This window comes from Mobula birostris, chromosome 4 (assembly GCF_030028105.1).
Source record: "Mobula birostris isolate sMobBir1 chromosome 4, sMobBir1.hap1, whole genome shotgun sequence".
Taxonomy (NCBI): domain Eukaryota; kingdom Metazoa; phylum Chordata; class Chondrichthyes; order Myliobatiformes; family Myliobatidae; genus Mobula; species Mobula birostris.
Window position 1 is genome coordinate 183093339 of NC_092373.1, and position 16370 is coordinate 183109708.

The window sequence follows — 16370 nt, forward strand, 5'->3', positions numbered from 1 at the left end:
CTCCAGTGGGGTCTGACCAAGGTCTTGTACAGCTGTCACATTAACTCACAGCTCTTGAACTCAAGCCCACAGTTGATGAATGTTCTTAGATAGATATCTGCAAGCTTCAGTTCAGTATGTTTGAAATGATGTTCAAGCTCATTTTGTGGAATGACTGAAGCAGTTGACACAGTGTCCAATTCCATTTTAATTAATTTGCCATTCATTTCTGCAGTAAGCCATATTGCTTGTCTCTTCACAAACTAGAGAAAATCTACAGATGCTGGAAATCCGAGCAACACACACGCAAAATACTGGAGGAACTCAGCAGGCCAGGTAGCATCTACGGGAAAAAGTACAGTCATAGATGCATTTTGTGTGTGTGTTGCTTGTCTCTTGTCAGTTTTCATATTGTAAATCTCAAGGCTACTCAGTCCTGTGTCACTCTCACCATTATCAGATTTTTCATCAACAGGATGCAATTTTTTTAAAACTGCAACTTGATTTTTGTAAATCTTTTTCTCTTCCCTGAGCAGACTATTTAATTTTGTCTCCCCAATATGCTCTTTGTATGTGTCCTACCTTATTGCACTTCCTGCAAGTTTTGCTTTTAAACCTATGTTGGTCTGGTGTATGTGAGCACCTGCCACAACAGTAACACAATTTGTTCAGCCAGTCTTGTTTCTGTTTAGATATTGCAATTTTGCTTGTAGTCACTTTCATTCCTGACTGCAACTCAATTTCATCCCTGGCTGCTGTTTCCATTGATAGAGCGATTTCAACTGTTCTTTTGAATGTAAGTTGTGCTTCATTTAGGAGCCATTTTTGAATGCTTTCTTGTAAGATTCCACAAACTAAATGATCTCTGAGTGCATCATTAAGCCCATCACTGAACTGAAAATGCGCAAACAACTTCTTCAATTCAGTCACATTCGCTGAAATGGACTTACCTTTCTTCTGATTCTGCTCATGAAACTTAAAGTATTCTGCATTCAACAATGGTTTTGATTCTAAATGTTCCTGCATTACTTTCACAATATCAGCAAAACTCCTTCCAGCTGGTGTGTTGGAGCAGTCAAACTTCTACACAAACTTTATGTTTTTCAGCAAAACTGGCACTCATTTCTCGTTGGCTGTTTCATTTGCTTCAAAATACTGCTGAATTCATTCAGTATACGTCAGCTAGATATCGGCTGTGCCATCAAACGCATCTATCTTTCTGATGTAGCCAGTCATTTCTGCTTTTTTAAATTTACGATTTTTATCACTGCTTATGAACTGATGAATTTCATCCATTTTCTGATTTTTTAAAAAACTCAGCCATCTCTGTCTCCTTGAGAAGAAACATGTGCTGTGCTTTTTTTAAAAACTCAAATGTCACTGTCCTCTCTTAAAGAAAAAACGTGGTACGCTTTTAAAATTCAAATGTCTCGCTACAGTCCAACAAGTAGGGAACTGTCTCGGGTTCATTTTAAAACCTACTCATCACCACTGCTATGCTTTGCAACTCCAAAAATTAATCGAAAGAAAAACATGGGAGGGCATGATAACTAGTGTATGTTTTGTTTCTCCTTAACGAGGAATGCACTTATGACGTGGTGGAGTAATGACTTATGCTATTCACATACTTTATATATAACCCGAAATGAATTATGTAAGTAGCTAAGAATATGTTTACAATTTATTCAAATATTACTGAAATATTAAATATACAACCGCCTTAGATGGTGTGGACATTTCCAATAATGTGAGAGTCTAGGACCAGAGTGCATAGCCTCAGAATACACGGACGTCCCTTTAGAACAGAAATGAAGAGGAATTATTTTAGCCGGGGGTGGTGAACCTGTGGAATTTATTGCCACAGATGGCTATGGAGGCCAAGTCATCAGGTATTTTTAAAGTGGAGTTTGATAGGTACTTAATTAGTAAGGGCATGAAAGGTTGTGGGAAGAAGGCTGATGAATGGGGTTGAGAGGGATAACAGATCAGCATTGTGTGAATGGCGGAACAGACTCAAATGGCTTAATTCTGCTCCTTGTCTTATGGTCTTATATTTGATGCAGCTTGGGCAATGAGGCTACTGATACGGTCAGGGTCTGATGGTTGCCTAAATGTAGGATGATATGGACTAAAAGCAAGAGTAGGCTGCACAGCCTCACAAGTCTGATCCACCATTTAATAAAATGATGGCTGATCTCTTAGTAACCTCAGTTCCTCATTCCATCTACCCAGGGCAATATTTCACCCTTTTGCTTATCAAGAATCTATTCACTTCTGATTTTAAAAGATTCAGAGACTCAAAACCCTGCTTTCACAGCCCTTAGAGGAACAGAGTTACAAAGGCTCATGATCCTCCAAGGGAAAAAAAAATGCCTCATTTCTCTTTTTAAATGGGTCACTCTACAACTGAATGATCCCTCATTTTTTAACAGTGACCCTGGTTTTCAATTCTCCTATCAGAGGACACATCCTTTTCACATCCACCTTGGAAAGCACGTTTCCCTCAGCACCTTGGGGATCTTGGGGATCCAGCAACCATTTCTGGTTGGGGTTTCTGAATATATCTGGAATAGTAACCAGTTAGTACATAACTTTGGATTATGTTCAGCATTGAGCTGTGGTTTGAATCCTTTTTAAAAACAGGATTACATACAGTATTTGCCCTTGTGTGGTAATCCTTTGGGAAGCAAGGTTTCTTTAAGAGATGGTGTGATTTTGCTATTTTCTGCTTTGGCAAGGGACGCTAATGCAAAATGGCTCAGCATGACATCTAAAACTTCGACAAATTTCTATAGATGTGTGGCGGAGAGCATATTGACTGATTGCATCACAACCTGGCATGGAAACATCAATGTCCTTAGTTGGAAAATCCTACAAAAAGTACAAAAATCCTATAGCCAAGTCCATCATGGGTAAAGCCCTTCTCATTATTGACCACATCTACATGGAGCATTGTCACAGGAAAGCGGCATCCATCATCAAGGATCCCTACCACCCAGGCCATGCTCTCTTCTTGCTGCTTCCATCAGGAAGAAGGTACAGGGGCCTCAGGACTCACACCACCAGTTATTACCCCTCAGTCATCAGGCTCTTGAACCAGTGGGGATAACTTCACTTGCCCCATCAATGAACAGTTCCCATAACCTATGGACTCACTTTCAAGGACTCTTCATCTCATGTTCTCGATATTTATCGCTTATTTATTTAATATTATTATTTCCTTTTTTTCTTTTGTATTTGCACTTGTTGTTGTCTTTTGTACACTGGTAGTTTGCCCATCCTGTTGGGTGCAGTCTTTCATTGATTCTATTGTGTTTCTTGGATTTACTGTGTATGCCCACAAGAAAACAAATCTCAGGGTTATATAAGGTGACATATATGTACTTTGATAATAAATTTACTTTAAACTTTGAACAAGAAAAGTTTCTCATTGTATCTTGGTACATGTAACAACAATAAACCAGTAATAACTTGAACCAATTGTTGAAGAATCTTGTTCCTCTGTTTATCTGTAACTAGGAGGGTTTACATTAACTTGATTGCCTCAACACTGTTAGCTGAAAGCAAGGTGGGTTTCCTATTCACATTGACAGTATCAATTGCTTTGCATACCCATCTTTCTCATGAACAGAATTCATGATTTAATGGAATTAGGAAAACATTGAAGGCAGCATAGTGGTGTAGCCAGTGGAGCTGCTGAATCACACATCCCAAGACCTAGGTTAATCCTAATCTCTGATGCTCCGCGTGTAGAGTTTGCATGTTCTCCCTGTGACCCTATGACTTCCTCTGGGTGCTCCAGTTTTTTTCCCACATCAATATGCCAGAGTGCTAGTTAGGAGGTTAATTGGCCATTGTGAATTGGCACTGGTACGTAGGTGAGTGATAGAATCTGGGAGTATGCAGAGAAAGAGGTGGACTAGTATAAGTGGGTGGCTGATGGTCAGTGTGGGCCTATTAGACTAAGGCCCTGTTTCCATGCTCTATCTTATGACCCTAGCACTCTATAAGGCTTGATGACTATGAATAAACTTGTGCTTGTGACTTCCAAGGTGATGGGGTTTGAGTTGGCGGAATTCAATGAAGTCCTCGATGCTGGAAATCTGGAACAATAGCAGGTCTTTTACCTGACATGTTAACTCCATTATTCTTTACTGATGCTGCCTGAGTGTTTCCAGCATTTTCTGCTTGCATTTGGTTCAGTTAAATAGGTTGCTCCACGGTCTTGGAGAAAATGTAACTAAACTCACAACTCTTTTCATCCCTTGTCACTAGTTACTTTTCCAGCAATATTATGGCCAAGCAAACATCAAGTAAAAAAATGTGCTTCTGTGCAGATGGCTCCTTTACTGTTATCATCCAACCACTAGAGGGAGATGATATCAATCCAGTCACAATAAATCTATTTAAGAAACTAATATTCTGTAGATGCTGGTAATCTGAAATAAAAACTGTAAATGCGGGAAACGCTCAGCAGGTCAGACAGCAGCTGTAAAGGGAATTAACATTTCAGGTTAAAGGAATTTAATCAGAAATGCTAATTATTTCTGTTCAGCCTGACCAGGGTATTGCAAGCAGTTTTTGTTTTTAAACTCTTATTGGAAAGATTCTTAAAGAATTGTTGCACTTTCCTATCATCCTATATCTGACAAGTTGCAACTGGAAGGGGTGTCCTTTTAGAACGGAGATGAAGAGAAATTTCTTTAGCCAGAGAGTGGTGAATCTGTGGAATTTGTTGCCACAGGTGGCTGTGAAGGCCAAGTCTTTACATATGTTTAAGGCAGGAGTTGATACATTCTTGAATGGTCAAGGCATGAAGGGATACAGGGAAAAAGCAGGAGATTGGGACTGAGAGGAAAAATGGATCAACAATGATGAAATGCTGGAGCAGACTCAATGGCCCAAAGGACCTAATTCTGCTGCTATATCTTAGGGTCTTATGGAATTGGAACTGGTTTATTATCATTACATATACAGTGAAAAACTTGACTTGCATACTGTTCACAGAGATCAGATCATTACACAGTGCACTGCAGTAGAGCAAGGTAAAGCAATAACAGAGTGCAGTAAAGTGTAACAGCTACAGTGAAAGTGCATTGCAGGCAAACAATAGAGTGTGTAAGATCATAACACAGTAGATTATGAGATCAAGAGTCCAATGTTATCATACTAGACAACTATTTAATAGTTTTATAAAAGCAGTGTCGAAACTGTCATTGAGCCTGGTGGTACGTACTTTCAGTCTTTTGTATCTTCTGCCTGATTGAAGATGGGAGAAGAGAGAATGTCTAGGGTGGTTGGGGCCTTTGATTACGCTGGCTCTTTACTGAGGCAGCAAGAGGTATATACTGAGTTCATGGAAGGGAGGCTGGTTTCTGTGCTGTGCTGAGCTGTGTTGACAACTCTGCAATTTCTTGTGGTCACCTGCAGAGCAGCTGTGCTCCTGCAGATGTGGATTTATCTTCAGTAAAAGTGTATCTTAAAGTTGCCAGCCAAGTTATCAACAAGACTTAGGGACCACATTAACCACAACCATGCTGGAAGCAACTATAGGTTCTGGCAAGCTGCTGAATTCATCTTGTCAAAATCAGCTTTGATAAATATCACCCCGAGTACTTTGGAAAAGTTGACATGAGGAATTACTATCTAAAGAAGAGCCACTTATCCCCTCCCATCATAAACCTGGATTCATTCTGTGTACTAGTTAGTGAATACATCAGATGGAGAAGCCTGAAGAAGCATCTCTGATCATCCCTGTCACCCGTGGTTACTATGAGGTTCTGGGAAAGGAAGGACTGAAAATCAGCCAGTTGCTGTCAGGAACTTCAGCAGGAGAGCAGAGAGAACACCAGGGGATCTGGCAGGTCTCATTAACCAATGGCAGAAATTTTGATGCAAAAACGGAGAAACTCTGGAAAGACGAAGGCCTGACCAGTATTTTTCTCTTTCTGTGTTTGGGTTCCTTCTGCTTCCTAACGACACTGTTGAAACAGGGGCCTTCATTTTATTTTATCTAGAGATACAGCACAGAACAGGACCTTACAGTCCAATGAGCCGCAGCACCCAGCAACCCACCTGTTTAACACTAGTCTAATCACAGGACAATTTACAATCAACAATTAATCTACTAAAATGCATACTTACCTCATTATTCCTTAGCATTTATATAATCCTTAAAATTCTGCACACGTTTGGCTTGGTTCTAAATTTATTAGCAAGATTGTGGGAATGCTACTTAAATTACACCTTAACTTATCCTTTCACACAAAGCCTTCAGAACCTACCATCCACATGCTGAATACCATCCCCACGCTGACAGACAAATAAGCTGTTCTATGTAAAATTCCTCACCAACTAAGAACTAAGCTTTGATACGAGGTGGCCCAATGCTATCAGAATATCAGGGCACAATGCAGTAAAGGAGATAAAAGATGTTGTTATTTAACAACAGAGGAACTTCTTTCCTTCTCTGCTTTGGGAGCCAAGAGGCATTTTTCAATGCTGAGTAACAGCCTGGTTTGTTACATCACAAACCTGTGTTTGAATTGCCACAACATCTTGACTTATTTAGAATAATTATGTTACTTAGATTTAGCTATTATAAACAAGGAAGGTTCTTCCTACAAGTAAATGATTCAAAGACCAAGGTATACAGATTTAAAACTTTATGGAAAAAATTCAGACCATGTGGGGAAGATGTTTTTCTCTCAGAGAGAAGCTAAGATCTGAAATTCACTGTCTGCAAAGGTGACAGAGCAGAATCAACCAGGATCTTCAAAAGGGAATTGTGGATTGAAGGGATCATCGTCAGCCAAAGGGCCCATACATCATGGGCTGAAGAACCTGTATATCGTAGGCCAAAGGGCCTGTACATCTTGACTGAAGGACCTGAACATCATGGGCAAAAGGGCCTGTACATTGTGGGCCAAAGGGACTGTCCATCATACGCCAAAGGGGCCTGTACATCGTGGGCTGAAGAGCCTGACATCATGGGCCAAAGAGGCCTGTATTGTGCTGTAAAGTTCTATATTGAATTGAATAGATATGGCTGAACAAAATATTTTGGCAGGACAATGGGGAAAGAGCATGGGAATGGAATTGATGGAATTACTCCATATGGAGCTTGGGTAAACATAAAGAGCCAAAGGACCTCTTTCTGTGCCAGAACAATAGAACAAATTTATGATTCTAAGGTGCATTTACATGGAATGCAAATTGATCTTAATCCTGGACCCGGCAGCCCATGATTCCCATGCCTTGGCTGAAACATCATAGACTGAGGGATTGCTCATAGGATGGCAACAGGGACATGTGAAAGTTGGAAGGTTAATAGGGCACAACCCCCGTTCGCTACTCCCAATAATCTAGTGAGGTTACGGACAACTGCACACATGCCCACTAAGATGCTCGCATGATACCTCTTACAGAAAGAGACTGTCTATATACAATGCCTTTCAAGGACATTTCATCTCATCGATATTTATTGTTTATTTATTTATTATTATTAACTCTTTCTTTCTGTATTTGCACATTTTGTTGCCTTTGCACATTGGTTGAATGCCTAAGTAGGTGCAGTCTTTCACAGATTCTATTATGGTTATTATTCTATTATGGATTTATTGACAATGCTCGTAAGAAAATGAATTCAGGGTTGTATATGGTGACATATATGTACTTTGATAATAAATTTACTTTGAACTTTGAACTAAAAACTTTCAAACTTTGTATTTTTGAACTTTCAACTTCTGAACTTTGATCCACTCCAACAGTACAATATTTTAAGGAGAAGGTCTTGACTAGATAGGATGGTGTCAGAAAGTACCTCTTCCTTCAATGTGAAGAATAATTTTGCAATTCTTTCTCATAGAATGCTGTTCAGACAGGGACTTAGGAGAACCTCCCAGTAAAATGGTGCCACATTTGGTCGCAGTCGCCTTTCTGGGTCCAACAAGTGGTGCAAATGTTTGCCTTAAACATTTTTGCATGTGATTGCAAGACCCTGTTGGACATTGGTAACACAAAATACTGCAAATCTTGTTCACTGGTGAGACTGACGGTGGGGGAGCTGCGTTCTTGAGCAGAACAGGCCATCGTGCCACAGCATTGCCTGTTACAGCCAGCAGGAGGCAATGAGGGAGAGAACAGAGTCTCAACGAGTGCGCTGAAATCCAGAATGGGTTGGGGGCTATGCCCCTACAGGCTGACTCTCCTGTCGGTGCTGTTCTACAACGTTCGTTCCCACGAAGACAAGCTGGATTGCCTTTGTCTGCATCTGACCCAGCACAAGATGAGCAACTGCTACATGCTTGTTTTTGCGGAAATGTGGCTCCAGGACAACATCCCAGATACCATCAATCTTCAGGCCATGTCACTCAGGGACACTTACTCATATTATTGTGTGACTGTCTGTGCTGTTGTAACTATTTTACATCAAACTGCTTGCTGTGAGTTTGCATCCGTTTTATCTACCAGGTGAGTTCAGCCACGCCATATTACTTGTTGTCTACATTCTGCCTTCCCGACGAAGTCCCGATGCTGCGTGTGATGTCATACACACCACCGTCACGGGACTCCAGATTCAACACCCCAATGCATTTATTGCAGTATCGGGAGACTTCAACCATGTTTCTCTCTTGACGATCCTACCCACCTAGAATCAGTTTGTCAAGTGTCATACAAGAGAAAACAAAACATTGGATTTTTTGTATGCAAAAGCTGCATAGCTCTTCCCCCACTAGGAAGATCAGATCACAATCTAATTCGCCTCATGCCCTTGTATAAGCCCAAAGTATCACAACAGCTAGTTACCACCAAGACAGTAAAGATATGGTCTCCAGAGGCCATCAAGGCCTTGAAGGGCTGCTTCGAGGTTCCTGACTGGAATATCCTTTGTAAACCAGAAGGGGAGGACATTAACGGACTAACTGATTGTATCACTGGCTATATCAACTCCTGTGTTGTCACTGAAATACCATCAAGGACTGATCACTGCTTCCCTAACCAATCCATGGGTCATCAGTGGTCTTCTCAACCACAGAAAGAAAGCCTTTAGATCAGGAGATGGGGAGGGATTGAATCATGCGCAGAGAGCTAAAGGAGAAAATCAAGGTGACTAAAGAGGAATACGGGAGAGAGCTGGAGAACAAGTTTGGGCAGAGTAGCTCACGGGAGGTGTGGAGAGGCATGGAGGACATCACTGGCTTCAATCAGTCTAGCTGTAGAGCCTCAGGATGCAGTCGTGAACAGGCTAATGAGTTAAACCAATTCTCCAATAGGTTTGACAATTACCCTCCTGTTCACAGACCCATCAGCACCCCAGTCCAGGCGCAGAGGCATCGACTGCTCCCTCAACACCAATGCCTCCCCTCTCTCCTCCTCCCTCCTCCCCACTCCAGTTCAACACATGGATGAACAAGATAGGTTACTACAGTCTACATCCCCTCCTTGCCCTGCACCTACCATCCACACCTCCACATACCAACTGCTATCATCCCAATCCTCACCTCCCCAGCCCTCACCTTCCACCAGCTCCCTTGTTGTCATGAGCTCCCCTTCACTACTGAGCAGGTGAGAAGGGTTCTGGGGAAATTCAGACACAGCAAATCATTGGGACCAGATGGTGTGAACCCCAAGGTCCTGAAGGAGTGTGCTGAGTAGCTGTGAGAAGTTATCCAGTGCATTTTCAATCTGAGTGTCAGCTTGGAAAGGGTCCTGACTGTGGAAAACCTCATGTGTGGTCCCAGCACCCAGGAAGGGTCGACCGAAAGTCTTGAATGACTACCGTCCAGTGGCCCTGACCTCACACATCATGAAGACCCTAGAGGGGCTGGTCCTGGCTCACCTCCGACCCTTGGTCAGATCAGCCCTCGATCCCTTGCATCTTATCTACCAGGAATACATTGGAGTCAACAATGCTGTCATCTACCTGCTGAATAGAGCCCGCTCCCATTTGGATAAGCAGGATAGCACTGTGAGGATCATGTTTTTTGATTTCTCAAATGCCTTCAATACCATACAGCCCTCATTGATGAGGGAAAAGCTTCATTCAATGCAGGTTGGCACTTCCATCATATCCTGGATAATGGACTACCTGACTGGCAGACCACAGTTTGTGTGACTTCAGAGCTGTGTGTCAGACATGGCTATAAGCAACAACGGGGCCCCACAGGGGACTGTATTGGCTCCCTTCCTGTTTACTCTATATACCTCGGACTTCAGATACAACACTCAGTCATGTCATCTGCAGACATTCTCTGATGACTCAGCAATAGTTGGGTGTATAAAGGGAGGATGGCAGGATGAATACAGGGCCCTGGTGGAGGACTTGTCAAATAGTGCAAAGCTGAATCATCTGCAGCTCAACATCAGTAAGACAAAGGAGATGGCGATTGACTTTAGGAAGACTAAGCCTGCACTGCCTCCTGTTACTATTGATGGTGAGGACATGGATGTGGTGAGGACCTACACCTGGATCACAGACTTGGGTGGAGCACCAACACAGCAGCTGTGTACAAGAAGGGCCAGAGTCACCTCTACTTCCAGAGGAGACTGAGGTCCTTTGGAGTATGCAGGCCTCTCCTTCACATGTTCTACCAGTCTGCATATTCCAAAGGACCTGTATTCATCCTCCCACCTAAGGCATGAGAATCATGGGCTACCAGGTCCAGGATTAAGATCAAATTGCATTCCATATAAATGCACCTTACAATCATAAATTTGTTCTATTGTTATGGAGCCTGTTGGCATCACCTGTGTTGATGCCATTGCCCCAGTAAGATTATACTGTACAATCTTCAATGTGGTGGTGCGCTGGGGCAATGGCATCAACATGGATGATGCCAACAGGCTCAATAAACTGATTAAAAAGGCTTGCTCTGCTGTAGGAGTCAAACTGGACACACTGGAGGACCCTACAGAAAATCCTGGCAATTCTGGACAATGTTTCTCATCCACTGCATGCCATCTTGGCTGAATAGAGGAGCACTTTCAGTAACAGACTACAACAACTGTGCTGCTCCAAAGAGCACTATATGAGGTCATTGTTAACCTCGACCATTAGGCTCTATAATGAGACAACCTATAGCCAGGGAAGTGATGACCCCCTCCTATTTATCTGTTTGAGGTAACATTTTTTATTCTTTCTTACTTCTCTTATAATATTTGTATATCTGTGCACTTGTTAAGCTGCTGTAATATTGTAATTTCACTGGGGGTCAATAAAGTATCTATCTATCTACCTATGCATGCAGTCTGCTGTGTGTGACTGTACATACTGTATTTTGCACTTTGGCCCCAGAGGAACACTGTTACATTTACCTGGATACATGTTTATGGTACCTTAAAGAAGACCACAATTTGTCGTAGGCTTAGGAGGTGCCTCAATAACCTGGAGAGTTATGTTAGCTAGAGTCAGTGTCTTGTGCTTCGGGTGTTGGTAGGGTCACCCATGCCAAACAAACCAAAGGGTGGGGGCCTTTATACAGCTCTCATTACATGCACATGCAGCTCAACTCGCTGAGTGATTATGCAGAAAGCTTGAAGTTAATAACTCATCAGTTAATTACTCACCAGGGGTGATTGATAAGTTCGTGGCCTAAGGTAGAAGGCGATGAGTTATTAACTTCAAACTTTCTGCATAATCACTCAAAGAGTTGAACTGCATGTGCATGTAACGAGAGCTGTATAACTCATCTCCTTCTACCTTAGGCCACAAACTTATCAATCACCCCTGCTGTGGACACTTTCTGCAGGTCCAAGATCCGTATGCTCCACGACCGCTGGACTAAGTGTGTAAATGTAGGAGGGGACTATGTTGAAAAATAAATATGCTAGGTTTTCTAAAATTGATTCCTTCTACCTTAGGCCATGAACTTATCAATCACCCCTCCTATGTATGTACAGACAGACAGAGACGTTGCTGCCCTAAACACCAGCAGTATAATGGGCAGTGAGTAAGTATATTCTTGGCACAATGACAATCAAACTTGAACTTGAATACCTAAGTTAATGGTTCTTGGATCAAGAACCAACGGATGATGAAGATACCGATTAGCCATGGTCTCAGGGATTGGTGGTATACTATCAATGGGCTTAATAGACAACCTGTGTTAGTGAGCAGAATTGGTTTGGAGACCCAGTTTACCAATTGTAATTAACTAGTGTACTGGAGTAGTAAAGTTAGTTCATAAGCTGACTCACCTGCTCTTTCGAAGAGAGTGTTGGATGCACAAATTTCCTGTAGAGAACACTGGAGCCTTTCGTGTAGGGGGAGAGCAGCCAAATTACAAAGGCAATCTTAAGTTCATAATAGAACGGAAACCTGGCCAAAGAAGAAAAGATGTTTCTAAGGAATATCTCATCTGTCCTTATAGAATAAGAGTACACAAGATGCTCACGTTAAAAGCTTTCAGCTTTAACCATTTTCTACCACAGATGTATACATACACACACTCAGACACATTAAATGTGCACTCACTAATACATATGTATACATGCATGTTATGTTGGAGAGAGTGCAGAGCTTATTTATTTATTACTATTATTGTTGTACTTTATTTTTTCTCAAGCTGGTAAAACCTGAGATACGGGCATAGCCAAGCACACTCATTTGTCAATTGCTAGAAATTTTCAGATTATTCTCGTGGTGGGCCTAATTGTTTAATGCTGTTGTGTAGTGACTTTGGAATGATACCAGATTTAGATATTACTACTGGGGCAACATATACCCTTTTCATGTTCCATGGTCTTTCAGTTTTCTCTTTTAATTCAGCATACTTCAGGTGTTTTTCACTTTGTGATTTCTGTATGTTATGTGTGTTTGCAATGGCAATATCTATTAAGTAAGCTGTTCTTGCTTGTTTATCCTGTAACATTATATCTGGACAGTTATTATGGATTGTCCTATCTGTAAGGTCGTAATATAAATTGTAGCACTCTGACTCTAAAACTGGATATGGCTTGTATTTATAGTAAGGTATGGTGTCTTTTTTGAGTTTGTGTTTTAAAGCAAGATCTTGGTGAATGATATTTGCCACTTGATTCTGCCTGTGTAAGTAATCAGATTGATTTAAACTGCTGCAGCATCCTGTAATGTGTTCAATTGTTTCTGGTTTCCCTTGGCATTTTCTGCATTTATCATCTTGAATTTGTTGGTCTTTTATTATGTATTTTTGATCATTTTTTGTGCTAATTGCCTGGTCCTGTATAGCCACAGTGAACCCCTCTGTTTCTGGGAAGAAGTCTCTATCTCTGAGCCAGGTATTTGATGCTTCCTTATTGACATCTACTCTGCTCAGGTCATGGGGATGTCTTCCACAGAGTGTCATGCTCTTCCATTGGTTAACTTAATCTTCTGCAATGATCATTGCTTCATTTTTCTGGGTTGTGCTTTCATTTAAGTTTAGTGGTGTATATTTCTTATCAGAATTGCATATACTTGCATGGAGTGCTGAATCCTGTTTTCGTTGATGAAAATATATCTTTAGAAGTTTTATCTGACTGCTGTGTAAACTTTGATCCCTCTTCCTCCTTCAGTCCTAGGTAAGGTTAACCTAAGTGTGTTCCAGTGTACACAGTGTTTTCTAAGATTCGTCATTTCAGTTCTTATTTTTCTTTGTAAATTTTTTGGATCAGTTTCAGACTAATTATTATTGTTCCTTCTTTTTTTCTTTCTTTTTGTATTTGCTCAGCTTGTTGCCTTTTGCACGCTAGCAGTCCACCCTGTTGATGTGGTCTTTTATTGATTCTATTATGGTATTGTATGTACTGAGAATGCCCGCAAGAAAATGAATATGGTGACCAGATTCATGTGACATCATCAAAAGAGTTTATTTTACAATGCAAGCAGATGATTTTCAAAATAGAATTAAATATACCTGAAAGGGAAAAGCTTGCATGCACTATGGAAAGGTCAGGATGATGAGATTAATTGGATCCATCTTCCAAAAAGCCAGTCGAGCTGTGTGGAATTAAAGAGCCTTCATGTGTATCCAGCTCCCACTAACAATGGACGTGTATTGATCAAACAATTAAGTCGATTAGAGAGTGAGATCATGCCTGGCTGTGAACAAATTGGATCTCTGGGGCAATGGACACGAGCGGCTTTTAAATCTGTTTCTCTACATTCCTCTGTGTGATTAGAATATTTTCCATTTCATCTTTGGAAAGGGGGATACGCTGGGAGAGTTGAGCTGAGATGGAAGACAATGTTACTAAATGCAGGGCAGGGTCGAGGACACATTAGAAGTCTCCGTCAGTCTAATTCCCATGTCCTTACTAAGTACAGCAGATGCAGCTGCCTTTACAGCATAGTCTGTCCCATTTACCAAGCCTGAGCCCTTCCTGGTTCCATTGCCAATAAGCACCAATAGTCTGCAGAGTCCCACTGATGCTTGACTGACACTGTCCAAATTTATTTCACTACAGAGTCCCACATTCCACAAATCTTTATTGTGGGCTCAGTATGAACCAAATCCCCAGGGAGAATTAGTTCATGACGTCCAAATTGCCTCTTCCTGTGCCATAAATCTCAATGATTCTGTTAGGATCAGCGGCCAGTTCTAAACCTATTGTGCCACTAGTCTCTCTGAATCTCATTCTACAATCTGCAGTAATTTTGGTCTAAATGCAGAAATGATTTAATTTAGCAAGAAAAGCAAATTTAAAGAAGTTTGAAAAAGTCAAGATAGTTGATAGTGGATATGAATGGACTAGATGGGCCAAAAGACCTTTTTTCTGTGCTGCAATGCTCTATGACTCTATGGATAGAGATTGGCAAGGCTTTCCAAGCAGAATGACTCAGTGTGTGGCACATCTCCATAAAACGTGTAAACACTCAGTTGACAGCAGAACACAATCAGAAAAATTGTGCTAAAGTTCTAATCAATGCTGGGTGGAGGGGGGCAGGCAATTACCTTTACATTAAATATTCCCGGCACATCACTGTTAACAATGTACCCATTGTATTCCGTTGAATGAATGTAATGTGCAGTTATTTCAGTGTCTGAATAATCATGATGAGCTCTGGAGTGTGTGTCGGGGGTGGGGGGGGGGTAGGCTGCGGCGAAAATAATCATGGTATCGACCAGTTTGGATGCACGTTCTCTTCCTCTCCTGGGAAATTCTACAAATCAGATCAGATTATTTTATTTTATTTAGAGATACAGCACTGGGTTACAGATGCTTCTGGCACAAGGAGCCTGCACCACCCAATTACACCAGGGTGCAATGAAATTCTTTCCACACTTGAAGCTCACAGAGAAATCGGCATTCATGATAATAACAAGTAAAACAATAAATTCAACAACAACGGCAAAAAGCAGAACAATGCAAAAATTCTACAGATTCCAAAATTTTAACACTGCACTTTTCATAAAAAGCTCACAATTTAAAACATTTAATGGTCCTTATTAAATGCAAGGAATTAAAACTGCTACAATAGATGAAGCCTGTGAAAGGGAACTTGGCCCTACAAATGCAGAAGGATCAAGCTATTTGCCTCAACTGTGGCTAAAAGCATTTTCCAGCTTGAAGGATGTAATGCTGAGGTTTTATATGGTGTTGGTCAGAACGCACTTGGAGGATGTAATGCTGGGGTTTTATATGGTGTTGGTCAGACCGCACTTGAAGGATGTAATGCTGGGGTTTTATATGGTGTTGGTCAGACCGCACTTGGAGGATGTAATGCTGGGGTTTTATATGGTGTTGGTCAGACCGCACTTGAAGGATGTAATGCTGGGGTTTTATATAGTGTTGGTCAGACCTCACTTGAAGGATGTAATGCTGGGGTTTTATATGGTGTTGGTCAGACCACACTTGAAGGATGTAATGCTGGGGTTTTATATGGTGTTGGTCAGACCGCACGTGGAGGATGTAATGCTAAGGTTTTATATGGTGTTGGTCAGACCGCACTTGAAAAATGTAATGCTGAGTTGTTATATGGTGTTGGTCAGACCGCACTTGAAGGATGTAATGCTGGGGTTTTATATGGTGTTGGTCAGTCCACACTTGAAGGATGTAATGCTGGGGTTTTATATGGTGTTGGTCAGACCGCACGTGGAGGATGTAATGCTAAGGTTTTATATGGTGTTGGTCAGACCGCACTTGAAAAATGTAATGCTGAGTTGTTATATGGTGTTGGTCAGACCGCACTTGAAGGATGTAATGCTGAAGTTTTATATGGTGTTGGTCAGACCGCACTTGGAGGATGTAATGCTGGGGTTTTATATGGTGTTGGTCAGACCGCACTTGGAGGATGTAATGCTGAGGTTTTATATGGTGTTGGTCAGACCGCACTTGGAGGATGTAATGCTGAGGTTTTATATGGTGTTGGTCAGACCGCACTTGCAGGATGTAATGCTGGGGTTTTATATGGTGTTGGTCAGACCGCACTT

The 16370-nt window shown here is 41.5% G+C and overlaps 1 protein-coding gene across 3 annotated transcripts in view; it reads right to left on the reverse strand.

The window, feature by feature from the left end:
* Positions 1–16370, reverse strand: part of LOC140196822 (receptor expression-enhancing protein 1-like) — a 98036-nt gene that overhangs the window by 45718 nt on the left and 35948 nt on the right. For all 3 annotated transcript variants that reach the window (XM_072256651.1, XM_072256652.1, XM_072256650.1), the window contains one exon: positions 12178–12298. In XM_072256651.1, the coding sequence (XP_072112752.1) occupies positions 12178–12298 (121 nt within the window). The remainder of the gene's footprint in view (positions 1–12177; positions 12299–16370) is intronic.